This window comes from Teleopsis dalmanni, chromosome 1, assembly GCF_002237135.1.
Source record: "Teleopsis dalmanni isolate 2A chromosome 1, ASM223713v2, whole genome shotgun sequence".
NCBI classification, from domain to species: domain Eukaryota; kingdom Metazoa; phylum Arthropoda; class Insecta; order Diptera; family Diopsidae; genus Teleopsis; species Teleopsis dalmanni.
Window position 1 is genome coordinate 157209162 of NC_051846.1, and position 14740 is coordinate 157223901.

The following is a 14740-nucleotide window of genomic DNA, read 5'->3' on the forward strand; positions in this document are numbered from 1 at the left end:
ATTTATTTTTAGGGATAATAATGACGTTAACAACCTTAATTATAATATCATAAATTTTATAAAGTTATGCTTCTCCAAAATAACAACATAATATGAAAACTTTAAAAGCTTCACAAGCAATGATAATTTAAAAAAAGATTCTAAAAAAAATATTAAAATACTTCAATAAGATAGGACTTGACAATATTCTGGGTTCCTAAAACTAAACGCAGCAGCCATATTAGTTCTTTTGTGTGTGCAGCAAAAAGAAACCCCTTCCATGCTCAAGAACTAGAATAACAGTAACTACAGATATATAACTGCAGGTTCTCTTACTGCATACATTTATACTTATATTGATGTTTTTCATTATTCAAAAATAAAATGAAAATATATGAAAATTTATAAAATTTCCACACTATTTCGTTAATTCTTATATTTTTAAAAATTAATAGAAAATCTACATGTAGGTCTTTTGTTTACAAACGGAACGATTTTTGGACTCATTAACTACTATTTGGTTGAAAATATTTGGCTCCTATTAGGAGCAAAATATCGGCAAAAAAAAAACCATATACCTGTGGTCTCGAAAATTTGAATATTAAACTAATTTTAAAATGACCATAACTCAGGCACTTTGATGGCCAGAGACTTAATTTAATTTAATTTTTAGATTTAAGTTAAGATAATTAATGAAACGTTTTATACAATGAATTTAGTTATATTTAACTACTAATACTAATAGTTAATTTCGAAAATTATATTATGTAGAAAATTTTTAAATTTTGTACTGTGATATTCAATCTTTAATTCAATCGACTTTCTCAAGTTAAATAGACTATAAATAAAATACTGCAACTGCATGGATATGTATTCTGCTACATAAGATGAATAGGATAGTTATGGGACCATAAAAATTCTGCCACTTTTTGTGAATAGCTTCATTTAAAAGTAGCATAATCCATAAATAATATTCATTGTTAACAATTTGTCCCGATAGAAGCAATTTATAATGCACCAAACCACGCTAATCGACAAAAACTGTTGTTATCACCTCGATTTTTGATCGACTTTGGTCCGCTCTTTTTGGTCTTAGCTTACCTAATATACGATTTTTGCTTAACTGATTGTCTGTTCCCGGGGCGTATGTGTACACTCAAATCTTATCTCCAGTTATCATGCATGTATGCGTAGATTCAATCTTATTTCCAGTTAGCAAGCATTTCATTTTATACAAATGGTGAAAGTTTTTTACAGACTTCAACAGCGTTTGATATCAAACTAGAATTCTGGATTCAATCCAGAGATTCAAATAAACTGTTAAAAGTATCAGAGAGGGCTTCTTTCATTGTCAATCGACGATTTCTGATTTCTCTGACTTGACAATTGAAGTTGATGGCTGTCCGAGTCGACAATCAGGCATTATTAAATTTAATAAATTTAATTTTTGTTCTTGACAAAACATGTACATAAATACTAAAAAAATGCAGATATTGACAGTGACAGTACTACCACCCAAAAACTCGAAAACTTTCGTATTGTAAATTTAAAATTCCATCCTATTTTTTGATCACTGTAAAAAAGAAAAGGAGGGTTTTATGAGTTAATGAGATATAATAAAAATTTCGTCTTGGGCATTTTATAGTTAGTTGAATAAGATGATTTAGCATACATCAGTCATATTATTATCAACATATATACCTAATATAAGGTTGACTGGGATATGTAATACAAACTGCTGTAGACTTAATGTAACAAAAAAAATTCGTAGCATTTTTGTAGAAATACATCAAATAGGATAGGATTTGGGGATAGGATACGATATAATTAATTATTGTTGGTTGGTTGTTGTTTAAGTTGATTATAATTAAAGAATAATGCAACTCACTTATTGGAAAGCATAAGATTTATGTTTCTAATAGACCTTAATAATATCGTGAAAATAAATCAGTTAATTAGGAAGTTAATAGAGTTTATAAAGACCATTATGTAGAGTGTCATGGGGTCGTCAAAATCAAATTTGTTGTTGTTTTCAATGCAAATTATAAAATTAAAAGTTAGAAAAAAAATAATATGTCGGTTCAAATTTGGGAACCTAGGTTATCTGTGCCTCATCACTTACGCAAAGCAGTTGTTCAGTAATAAATTTATATCTTTTAGTAGCAAATTAATACAATTTCTGTAACAATCTCAATCCCAAATTTGCAACTTTGGCGAACCCATGACACTCTACATAACATGGTTTAAATAAATATAATAGCTCGTAGTCACACAATGGCCTTATTAAGCCAAAATCTAAAAAAATTTTTAAATTTCATGACATACTTTTTCAAAAAAAAACTTTTGACATATAAAAAGGATGTGAATACATATTTCAATATTAGATTTTAAACATTTCTATAGTTTATTTTTGGCAAATTTTTGTTAATCAAAATAACAGTTATGAGTTGTAGTGGCAGTTATTGGGACGTAGGATGTCAACCAATACCTTTTTCATGCAATGACAATTCCTTACATGAATGGAAAATGAATCTTCATAAACCTTATCATTATATGAATCCAACAAAACCGCAAGAACAAAACATGTATCTATTGCCGGAATGCGTATTTTCTGGATGTAATGAAGAAGAAATGGAAAAATACAAAATAAAACAAATGAAACCACCTTGCGCACATCAAGGATGTGTTGCGGGTGAGCAACAACAATACGTTCTGTTCGGCAACCCAGGTGATCCAAATAGTTATGTACAGGGAGCACATTATTTAACAAATACATTAAATAAGTGCCGACCCTGTTATAAGCAGCGTCCCAATAATTATTGCCAAAATAACCCATATCAAAATTTCGGATCAAAATTTAAAAAAAATAAATGTCGTTTAACCAAAAAATGTTTACATGATATTGAAAAATTATATCTTTCAGTAAATGGTATATATCCATTCGACGAATTGCCCACATATACTGCAATAAATAATTTTCCACTCATGAAGTATGAACCTGATGATAATTGGAAATTTGAGAAATATAAAACCTCTGAAGATGGATTGAGCTTAACCAGAATGATGTTAAGATAACCAAACACGTCGCGATCCGTTGGTTGAGTTGAATATGGTTAATTAGGGTAGTAAATATTGGTAAGTACTGGTTGGGTACTGACTATTTCATTATCTATTACTTATTATATTGTATGTTAAAGTAAAACTTTTAATTCAACCAATAATATTACTATTTATTAATTCATGGAATAAAAATTTTTTAGAATTATCAGAGAATTACTCAAGATTTGGCATCGACTTCATAAATAAATAAATTAAGCTGTCCTTTTTGTAATATTATAATTTTGTCGCCAAAAAAAAACTAGCATAAACTAACAAGTGACTTATGAGCTCACAACTTTATAACTATTTGAAAACCATTTCTCTAAAAATAGTATAATAGAACATCTTCAATGGATCGTTTTAGAGTATTTTGTCTTTTGAAGAATCGACATTTTACTGGTATTAATAACAACTTTTCATAATAGTACATTGGTATATATTTTAAAAATAAAGAATATTAAAATTCTATACGAAAAACTTAATGATTCCAAAGATTACAATTTCTAAACATGATTAGAAACATGATAACTAAAGATTATAAAATTGATTAATAGAATATTTATCATATATAAACATATCATAATACAACTATTCTTTACTAATTTATGTAAAGAATGTGTTCTTTTAAAAAATTTTTTGAAAATAAAAAACTTTACTGCACTCACATATACTAGAGATTCTTATGATAAGTCTGATTAAAATTTATCGATTGGAAGTGATAAAAACGAAGATATAGAAAGTATCGAAAGAATGGAATTTGAGTTTAGTTCACATTACCATTGTACCAGTATTATATATTTTATTGTGTATACATACAAAAATAATTATATTTATTATATATCAATAATAAATATTTTTACTATAGTGAGTAACTTAGATTGATTAATTTAAAAAAATTACTTCAGACAAAATTAACTTCTAATTTCAGCAATGAAATCGAAGTAATTATTAAACACACACACACAGGCTTATCATATGATACTCTTATAAATAATTTTAATAATATTAATTTTGTTTAAATTTTGGTTTATTTTTAAAAAAAATAGTAAATTAATCAAGTGAGCGGAAAATTTTAATTTTATATTAAATATATTCAAAATAAATTAAAATTTATTTTTTTTTGCATATAAATTGAAATAGTTTTCCATATACCAAATATGTTATAAATGTTGTGTGGCTCATCTGCACAAATGAACAATATACCAAAATTATAGAAAAAAAGCAAAATTATAAAAATGCAGAACCGACCCTATAACAAATTTCTACGGGGAGAGCCACGGAAATGTCCCAATGTTGGCATACCATTATGCCAAATGGAATGTTTCTGCAGGCATACACGTTTCAATAATTACATTAACCAATGGCTTTGTAATAAGTCCAAAAAAGAAATCAAAAACGAGGAAACTAAAAAAATCCTTACCGGTACAAGAGATCCTTATTCTTCTATGCGTTATAAGGAGGAGCAGCAGCAAAAACAGAAAGAGAAAGAAGATGCAGCAACAGCCGCAATAAATGAGTCAATACGAAAATATTGTTGCATTGAGGCAAATAATCCAGCTAAACTCCGTCCAGATCCGTGCGAACCGAAGTATAAAGAATATATACCCGAACCACCGAAACCAACATATTATTTAACAACAACAGATTTTAAGAGAGTATCTCCAGAGTTTTATAAAATGCTTAGACCCTGTGATTGCGATCCACCAACATTTGAAAAACGTGATCATACACCACCACCGATTCAAAAAAGAAAACCAAAGCCTGTACAAATCTCTTGTACGCCTTGGGAAAATTACCTACGTTACATGATGGAATCAGATGATCAGATATATCTTCATGGGCTCGATTTTGATTATGTAAGTGAGTTTCAGACTTTAGTTGTCGATCCCTTTGAGCTAGTGGATTTATTAACGTTACTTAGAGATGATAAAACACTTACGGACCAGCAACTAAAGCATCTTATACATATGCTGGTGAGAGCTGCAGCTCTGGAACGTAAAGATTTGGTTAATTTATTACGCGCTATTTATAAACAAGGATTGCTTACACCAGTCATAGTCGACTACTTACGAAAATTAATTGTACAAGCTGGTACTTCGTTGACTCCAAAGCAAGCGAAAACACTGCTAACATCGTTAGCAAGACCAGCTGAATATACAAGTGATCGGGAGATTGACGATGAGAAAAGAGAAGACGCTGCGATTGAGAGACTTAATAGGTGCGCTATAAAAGATGCTAAAAGATTTTTAAGTGAAGAACAAAGTGCAGATGAAGCCGACCAACCAAATTGGAACGAAAATTATCCGTGGTACAACATACAAAATCTCAATAAATTAAGTAACGTTCAACAAATGCCTGAAGTGTCAGATCTACTGGATATAGAAAAATTAGATAATAATTATTATTGAGACTTTCTTGTAGATAAACTTATATAGCTTAATGCAGATGGTAAGGAATATGTTAAACTGAGTGGAATTCTAATGGTATATTATTATAACTAGATTTCCATAAAGTTATTGCATAAGTACACTTTCAGCAAGACATCTATTTACTCAGTTCAATCAAGAAACAATTGGTATAAACCACCATTTTGCTATATAAGTAGAGGGTTTGTGTTAAATGCATTTTTATAATTTTGTGAAAAAATAAATATCCGTTCACTCTAACTATTGTCTTTTTTAATTTATGTTCTTTGGTAGAAACTGGTTTAATATAATAGTAGTTAAAGGGGACGGAAACTGTCAAGCAACTGAAACAGGAATATAAGATAACCTACTCTCTCTTTTCTTATTATCTCACCTCGGCTATTATCTTTATACAAATACTAAGTCTCCTAACCTATCTCTCCATCTTTCTCTTTTATATCTCTCTCTCTCTCTCTCTGTTCATTATTGTGCTCCATTTCCATGCTGTTGTGAGTATCATTGATAGTAATTAAGCGGAAATCTGATATCAGTTTCGATTGTCCTGACAAGTTCACCTTAAAGATGTAATTATTTAAAGGGAACGTTGCAGTGGCTATAGTTAAAAGCCAAACACATTCACGTAAGATCACAGTATGTAATTAATTTAATTCGATGTGTGCTATTTTGCAAAGATCAAATATAAATAAGAGATGACTGATAACTCCTTACCAAGGAGGAAGTCATATTTTAAACAAACAAGTTCAAATTACACCCGCGGAAATGATAATAATAAAATATAATCGCCTTTGTGGCGTTAAAGATATATAAGAAGAATCACTATGGCTGGTAAACATCGTAAATAGTGCTTATTTGTCTTGTCCTTAATTTATGTCTTACTATTACCCTTGGTAATACAAATTTTTTCCTTTTTTGTTACTTTAAAAGTGGTTTCCACATTCTTACACTGGGGTCTTAAATGCTTTCCAATTACTATAATAAAGACAAAAAAGACTGCCAGATATAAATCAATTTCCCACATATAAAAATTGTGATTTAAGTAAAGATAAAAAGAGGTTTATTATTAAAGAATAAATATACTCGAAGAAAGGATAATTCCACATTCTACAATAATCATCTGCCATATACTTAGTATTTTGTCTGTATTTTCACAATTTCTTTATTTAAATTTAAATCTGTTTTCATTACAAGAAATGTCCATCATTCTTGTTTATAAGGTTGCCAACACCTCCCCTTTTTATATTGAATCTAAAACACAGCTGTAATTTAATGGGGTCTATATCGATCAGAGCCTCCATTTTGAACTGTGTATCGCACTTGGTCTGGTAACGAAACCAGCGTTAGTTTATGCAATTCAAGTTTAACACGGATATAACTTTTTAGTAAAATTTTAGCTGGCGATTTACTGTACTCATTTTGCTTATTTAGAGTTGGTCGGTAGACTTGTAGACATACTTGAAGATTTTCAGCAATTCCGTTTTATTTATAAGCAATGTCTGTCATTCTAATTTATAGAGTTGCCACCACTAAGCAATAGATAATAAATAAGATAAACATGTTCTTTAAGTATAAAATAGTATACTGTGATATTTTAAATATTTTTTTTTATATTTTTTCTGATAATATAGTGCATAGTGTGAGCAAATCATAAAATAATTTTTTTTTTTGATATTAATATCTTTTCTATCCTACAGAGCTCAGCAATTTTCCACATTGAAATGTAAAGATTTTGTTGAGCTCTCAATAACAAGAAAGTAAAAAATTTAATTAATAAAATTACAAAAATGGTAAATAAGATTACAAATCTTGGAACGAAGACTGAAACTGCTGAGAAAAATCAAGCAGAATATAGCGTTTCTAAGGTTACAAAGAAGCATAAAGGAAAAGACTCAAATGTAAATTCGAAGAAACTAAAGAAAGATGTGTTTCTCATCAAAAATAGCACATCAAATTATATTAAAAACGTTTATTTAACAACACCCGAATACAAAAGAGTGTCACCCGAATTCTTAAAGGTACTAAATACTTTTCAAAGAAAAGCGGAAGAACAACGAAAATTAGAGGAAACAACGGAAAATATTGAAGAAATTAATTCTTGCTTATTAGATTTTAAAACTCCACCTTATGAGAAATATTTTAATCTTCTAATCGAACAGGATGGATACTTTAAATTGATATATGAAATCGATTTTTACAACGACACCGATCGTCAGAAATTTCTGGACATTAACAAGCTAATATATTTACTGAACTATTTGGTATCCGGCTATGGATTAAATTTAAAAGAACAGTATCATTTTGAAAAGTTATTGGAAATGATGAGGAGTAAAACCAAGAATTTAATTAAATTATGTTTCAATAATGAAGAACAACTTTACCTAAAACTTCGACAGTTATATGATTTTACAAATTTTTTACTATATGTAATGTGTAAAAATTACAAAGATAAGTGTCCCGGTTTTTATGGACAACTCTTTGAAATGAAAAAACTGTATATTTCCTTGCTAAAAACGACTAGATCACCCCCATCACTTACTAGTGAGTATTTATATAAATCAATGTCTCAAGAAAAACTGGAAACTATGGAAGAAAATTTATTGAGTCAAAAATGTTTACATCCCACATCTAACCCATATGAAGAGAAACCTGAAAATAAAATTGAGGTTAAAGTTAAGAATGCACTTGATAAAAAAGAGAGAGAGCGTATAAGTAAATCATGGGGAATTACGGACTATACATGGGAGGATGCGTTTAATGAAAAAAAACCCTACACATCTTTTACTCGTAACGAAACAGTGAAGATTAAGAGCAACAGAAAAAAAACCAAAACTTTAGTTCCATTGATGGAAGATGCATATTTGCATATGAAAAATAGATAATGAAGTTGTTGGAGTATATAAGAATAATTAAAGATAACATATATAGACAATATCAAACTATCTATTAAAAATATATATATAGACACATTTTAAATATATAAAAAATTTGAAAAATTTATAAATGTAGAGGTAGTTGGTAATTTAAAACGATTTTAGCATTTTTGTAATTTTGTTTATTTAAAATACCACACTAGAAAAGATATTAAAAATAAAAATTTTACAACCAAAAGTGTTTATAATCCAACTTAACTTTGAGCGACACTTATTCGTCGACGACGACTATCTCTGGGAATTGGAGTCTTATGATTTCTCAAAAAAGTATAACTCTGAATAATGTTGTTAATATTTAAATACAATACATAAATAAGTGCTTTCAAATGTAACCAATAGATTTTTACACTATAAAGATCTAAACATGAAATAAATATCAAATCATTTTAATACTACTTTCGAAAATAAATACTTAATATTTATAAAAGGTTGTAAATACATATTTTATTAAATTATATATTATCCATTTTAATCCAATATCTTTCGCCATCTTACTGGCAATAGCAAAATTTCTTGCTAATCCATGATTTTTAATTTCGTTATTTGAAGCAGACGTTTGAGCATCTAAAGAATTTTGTGGACTTCAGTATAAATAATAACCAAAAGGTACCAGATCTTGAAACAATAGTGAGAGAAAACAATAGTATATCATATTCAAGCTGTAAAAGCTTTTGGCAAGTTACCGAACTTGTATGGTGCCCATCATCTTGGTGGAACACTACACCTTTTCTATTAATCAATCCTAATCTTATCTGTTTATATTAATCATTTCATTTGTTCTGTTGATGATAGATAGTAACGATTTCTATCGTTGCGTTCTCTGATAGAAATTTAAAAAAATGATTTATTTAATATCAAATAAAAAAGTTAGCATAACATTTTTTGATGAATATCAACTCTCGAAGTGCTTTGCGTCGGATTATCTTTTTTACTTCGGGATCTCTTGCAAATAACATATTTCTCTTTCTCTTCTCCAATGATGATGCGGGAAACTGGATAATTATTTTGACGCGGCAAACATTTTTTTTGTGTAAAAACATGGAAACCCAGCTTATCAAACTTTGAGATTAAAAATACTCGTTGAATGAATGATAGAACATTCGTCAGTTTGCATCAATTATATAGCCTTGAATTGTTAGACTCAACAACTAGTCTTTCAATACGTGATGTTGGGAATTAACCTCAAAATTTTCGTATCGAAATCTTGCAAATTAGTTTTGACACTTCTCCATCCATGGAATCATTTTTTTCTTGCTTCATGATCATTTTTAGTACATAAACGTAATAATCGATTTTTTCCTCAAGTAAGCCTTACCATATCAGCTGTCACTATATATATCGATTGTGTGTAAAATTGGCTGTGAAAAAGAAATACAATTTAGTCTTATATCGGACAAAAAAATTACTTTCCAAACTACGCTATAAAATTCAATGAAGAGTTCGTTTAAGATTTTTACAATTTCCTATATAATTGTTATGTTAAGAGTCTATTTATACTCAAATCTAAACAAATAAAGACGATTTTCAGTATTCTAAAAAAAAACATAAAACTTTTAAACAGAAAGAAGTTGTTGTTAGATCATCCGCAGGAAAAATGAACGACCGTTCAGTTTCATATACTTTATTAGAGAGAACTATATATAGGAAATAAAACAAAATAATAACATAAATGTACAGAGTTGCATTCTTTACTATTATCTTACTATTATCTGATATATGCGAGTTGTATTTTTTGGTATGTTTTATACCAACAGTTATAATGCCCAACAACATTTATTAACATCGTTTCAATTTTCTGTAGATATATTTAAAAATCATTTACAAAACAAAGTTCGGTTGTATAAAATTAAATAATAAGAATCAAGACTTCGCTTAAGAATCGCATATCTATAACTAAACCGATGATTTTGTTTTATGCAAAACCTGTTAATATAAATTCAGCTGCTAAGTAATTTCCAGTACATTTCGCCATTCAAATACATTATCTTAATGCATAAATCTCTATTATTTAATTTAATGAGGAACAAATTGACAAATTCTCGTACAACAAAAAATTCTTTCTAATCATTCAGTGTATAAACTATATATATCAGTTAACGAAACTAAAGTGTGAAGTATCAGACAAGGTGTACTCTTGTTAAAAAACTTTAAAGGAACAATATACCTAATAAAGTCTGAAACACATCAAATAAAACTTTATTTTTAGACTTTTATTGATATTATAAATACAAATCACTCATCTGCAATAAAATATTATATCTGTGTAATGCATCCTCTAGTATTAAACATACATCAATAAAAGCATATACCTCCAGCTCAAAAAGTACCCGGATTTTGTAAATAAAACACACAAATTTAAATTTTATTCCAAATTTATTTTATCTCCTTCAAAATATGCTCCTTCTGAAGTGATACACATATGCTAACGCTTAACCCAATCTTCCATACACTTTTCGTAGGCCCGTGAAGGTATGGCTTTTAGTTCTTTCGGCGAATTCTCTTTTACCGATTCAATCGACTCAAAACGCTTACCACGAAGGGGCAATTTGAGTTTCGGGAACAGGAAAAAGTCGAACGGCGCCAGATCTGGCGAATATGGTGCCTGAGCGAAGACAGTGGTCCGTGTTTGGTCAAAAAATCGCGTACAGCAAGAATTTTCTATAGTAAAAATGCACTTGAGGTAGTCTAACATTAACAGCTGCTGTAAACAAACTAATTGACAGATGGCGCTTAAATTTGTACCATATGTCAAGAAAGGGTGTACCAACATAACAAAGCAGAAGGTTCAATATTTTCATTCAAAAACACAAGCAAGATACATGCAAAACAAATACACACAAAATAAAGTTTTCCTAATTCTATTTTAGTATACATAAAAATCGAGAAAATTCCTTCACAAACGTTTATCTTTACTGTAATAGTAATAACTGAGGGGAGTTTAGTTCCAATACTAACAGATTAGTACGAAATTTGTGTACGAAGTGATATATAAAAACCAGGGCGTTGCACCGAAATTTTTTTCGTTTTGGTTTTTCTCCCGATTCGAAACAAAAACATACATCAGTTCGGTTCCGGTTTTCGCTTCGACAAAAATATCGCTTTTTTTTGGTACTCGGTACGGTTCCAATTCGAACCCTGAATTTTTTCCGTTTCGGTTCAAATTATCGGTTTTTTTAGTTCGGTTACGGTGCGAAGCCCTGATAGAAACGCACATAGTAACAGAAATAAAAAAATTATACGTTCGAATTGTTCAACAATATATATTTGTCAATTATATGCAAGATGTTTCTCTCATTAACAATATTGTGTACAGTGTATATCATACTAAAAGTTATGATTATTTAAATATTTTTAACTGCGTTAACATAGAAAAAAAAAATGTGTAAAAAAAAAAAAATTTCACAAATTTTTAGGTTTAAGAACATCATCCTTAAAATAGATAAAATTAAAATTTCCAACTTTTTTGGCATAACAGAAAAATGTCTAGATTAGGTTATTTTGGGGAAGAATATATCGAATCGCCATCCAATTATTACAATGATGCGCAAGCCTACAAAAATTTGGAATATAATAATCCCACTGTACGAATGAGAGATAAAAACTTTCAGCCAATGAATTTCAGGCAGAATATTCCTGAACAGCATGTACAGAGTCAACACTGTACATATCCACCACAAGTAGTCACTAGTGAGGAATATACGACTATGTTGAATTGTATGCAACAACAAACGCCAGCACCACAATTTTATAACTACACCAATTGTGGAATGTATCAAAAAACTGATTCTACTACATGGATTATGAAACCGAAGAAATATTTAAGAAAATCAACTACATCTATACTTAGTCAAGAGATTGATCCGCCACTAGCAACAACTAGCACTCAAGCGAACCCTAACCAAGGTTATAGTAATCAGTCTTCTAAGTATTATGATTATTACAACTCTAATCCATATAGTGCATTACCAGCAGATAATGGGGCAATGTACTCAAATTTTCAAAATTCAACACCTCCAAGAAATCATACACACGTAGAGCACAACACGCCTTTAATGCCACAAATTTCTGCCAGACAAAACAGACAAACATATCCGTCAGAAGCAAACCTTGTGCAGAGAGGTAGAGGTAGAAATGTATACAATTGTAATTGCACTTCATACAACAATGGATATTTGGACTTTAACAAAAATGGGCAAGCGTTTACTGGAAAAATTTTCAAAGGTTATGATACTACAAACAGCCGTGGTTCATTTCAAATCTATAATTCTGATTATATGCGTAGAACGAGTGGCGGTCACAGTGCAGAAGGAGTGGATAGAAAGAATTGTGACATTCCAACCACAGAGGGTGATAATCAGCAAAAAGAAGCGGAAGACACCGATGTTCCTAGCGGTTATGGTTTCGATTGCTCATTTCAACCGACTGAATATGAAAATGATCCTAGAGCTATTTATGAAACTTATATAAATAGCAAGTCACATCGCAACTATAATAATACAGTTGAATCGCCAAGACAACGTTTTAACACGGGCAAGTTTTACATGTTTAAAAAGCCATCTTATAATTGTAAATTTAACTATCCGAGCGCTCATAGATATTTAAAGAAAATGCTGGAGAAAACTCGCCGGTTTTACAATCTAAGGACAAATAAAAAATCGAAAAGTCTACTTTCACTTAAAGCGGCAAGTCCTTCAAGCTGTTATAAAAATGAACGCTTGCGGTGCTTTGAGATTTATAATGATGGCTGCAAATATGTCACGCCTAAATGTAATAGTATTAATGAATCAAAGAAATTGAATTTCTCAGCTGAGGAGCTAAGAGACCTGGAAGCCTGTCAGTGGCATCATGGCGATGTCGATTTAGATATAATTAGACCTTACCGCAGTGTGGAATATCTGTTAATAAAACCAAACAGTGTATGCAAACGCTATTCATTGCCAACAATTATACCAATGCAAACAATCTTTAGAAATAAAGTCAAACCCAACAGTTTTAATTTACCAGAATTTGTTAGAAAAGAATCTGCAGATATTCTAATGCAAGATCATAGTCTAGTACAATTGACGGATGAGGGTCTTAAAAGTGTCAAATATGAATATGATGCCGATATAGTTAATAACATAAATACAAATTGTGAGAGCCCTACTTTACCAAGCAAAAATATAAGAAATTTAAATTATGGCGATATTATAGAAAATACAACTCCCATTGTAAATCCATTTCAAAGTATTGACTCGGCTAATGTCACCGCACCTGAATGCTTACTACTGATTACCGAGGACACTAACAAACAAATCAACATAAATTCAATAAGTGGACAGGATGCGAACATAAATACTAACAATTTTATGTTTCAACCTTATACGGCAAATAAATATTCAATGGAGTATGTAGAAGAATTTGCCGATAATTTATTTGGAATTGCAAAACCAAGTTATCCGGAAACGCAGTATCAACCAAACTACACTACACAAGCCAACTTCTCTGATAAATTATTTACAATTACCAAACCAAATAGCATTTCTGCCGATACTTACAGATCATGCTACTCACCTGAGTATTTGCAAAGCCTTAAATTTTAAACTGCAAAATTATATATATCATTGTGATATTTAAAACATTTTAAGTTTGCAGTAGCTTAAATATTTTGACTTTACACCATCTAGGAATATTTAAACATTGTAATGATTATAATTAAGCTTTATACATACTTTGAAATAATCTAAACTAGTAGCAGCTTCCCCAACAAAATTTTATTCAAAATTTTAAGACAAATAAATTCCATTGAAATAGACAAACAAAATAACAATTTTTTTATATTTTAATATTATTTGTTAAAAGTTTTATTTAGATCCGAAGTATAAGTAATAAATTCAAAGTATAAGATGAGACTAACATTTCGCTAATTTGGAAAATTAGATTTAAAAAACAATCTTAAACTGGATTCGCACGAATGGTTTGTTTATAATTTTAGCTGTCAAAAATTTTTATTTTGCATTGAAAGTAACAACAATTGACAGCTAAAATTACAAACAAACTCTCGTGTGAATCCAGTATAACATAAATTATAAATTCGAAATATTAAAATCGGAGAATACATTAAAGTATGCTAAAATATCATCGGTAAATTCAAAAAAAAAAAAAATATGCAAAAAATATATAAACAAACATTCTATCATAAGATATTCTATCTATCATTCTTGGTTCAGAAGAAACAACTTGATTATTTATCGTTTTTTGCCTACACGATTAGAAATGCAATAATAACTTTCACTTGACTAATACATGTAGTTAGTGCTGAATTTATTT

The 14740-nt window shown here is 29.6% G+C and overlaps 2 protein-coding genes across 3 annotated transcripts in view; one reads left to right on the forward strand and one right to left on the reverse strand.

The window, feature by feature from the left end:
* Positions 1-14740, reverse strand: part of LOC119669564 — a 44975-nt gene that overhangs the window by 9459 nt on the left and 20776 nt on the right. The window lies entirely within an intron of this gene.
* LOC119669566 lies at positions 2387-3870 on the forward strand. The gene is made up of 2 exons (XM_038079509.1): positions 2387-3114; positions 3240-3870. The coding sequence occupies exon 1, from the start codon at positions 2422-2424 to the stop codon at positions 3052-3054; it is 633 nt and encodes a 210-aa protein (XP_037935437.1). The 5' UTR covers positions 2387-2421; the 3' UTR covers positions 3055-3114; positions 3240-3870.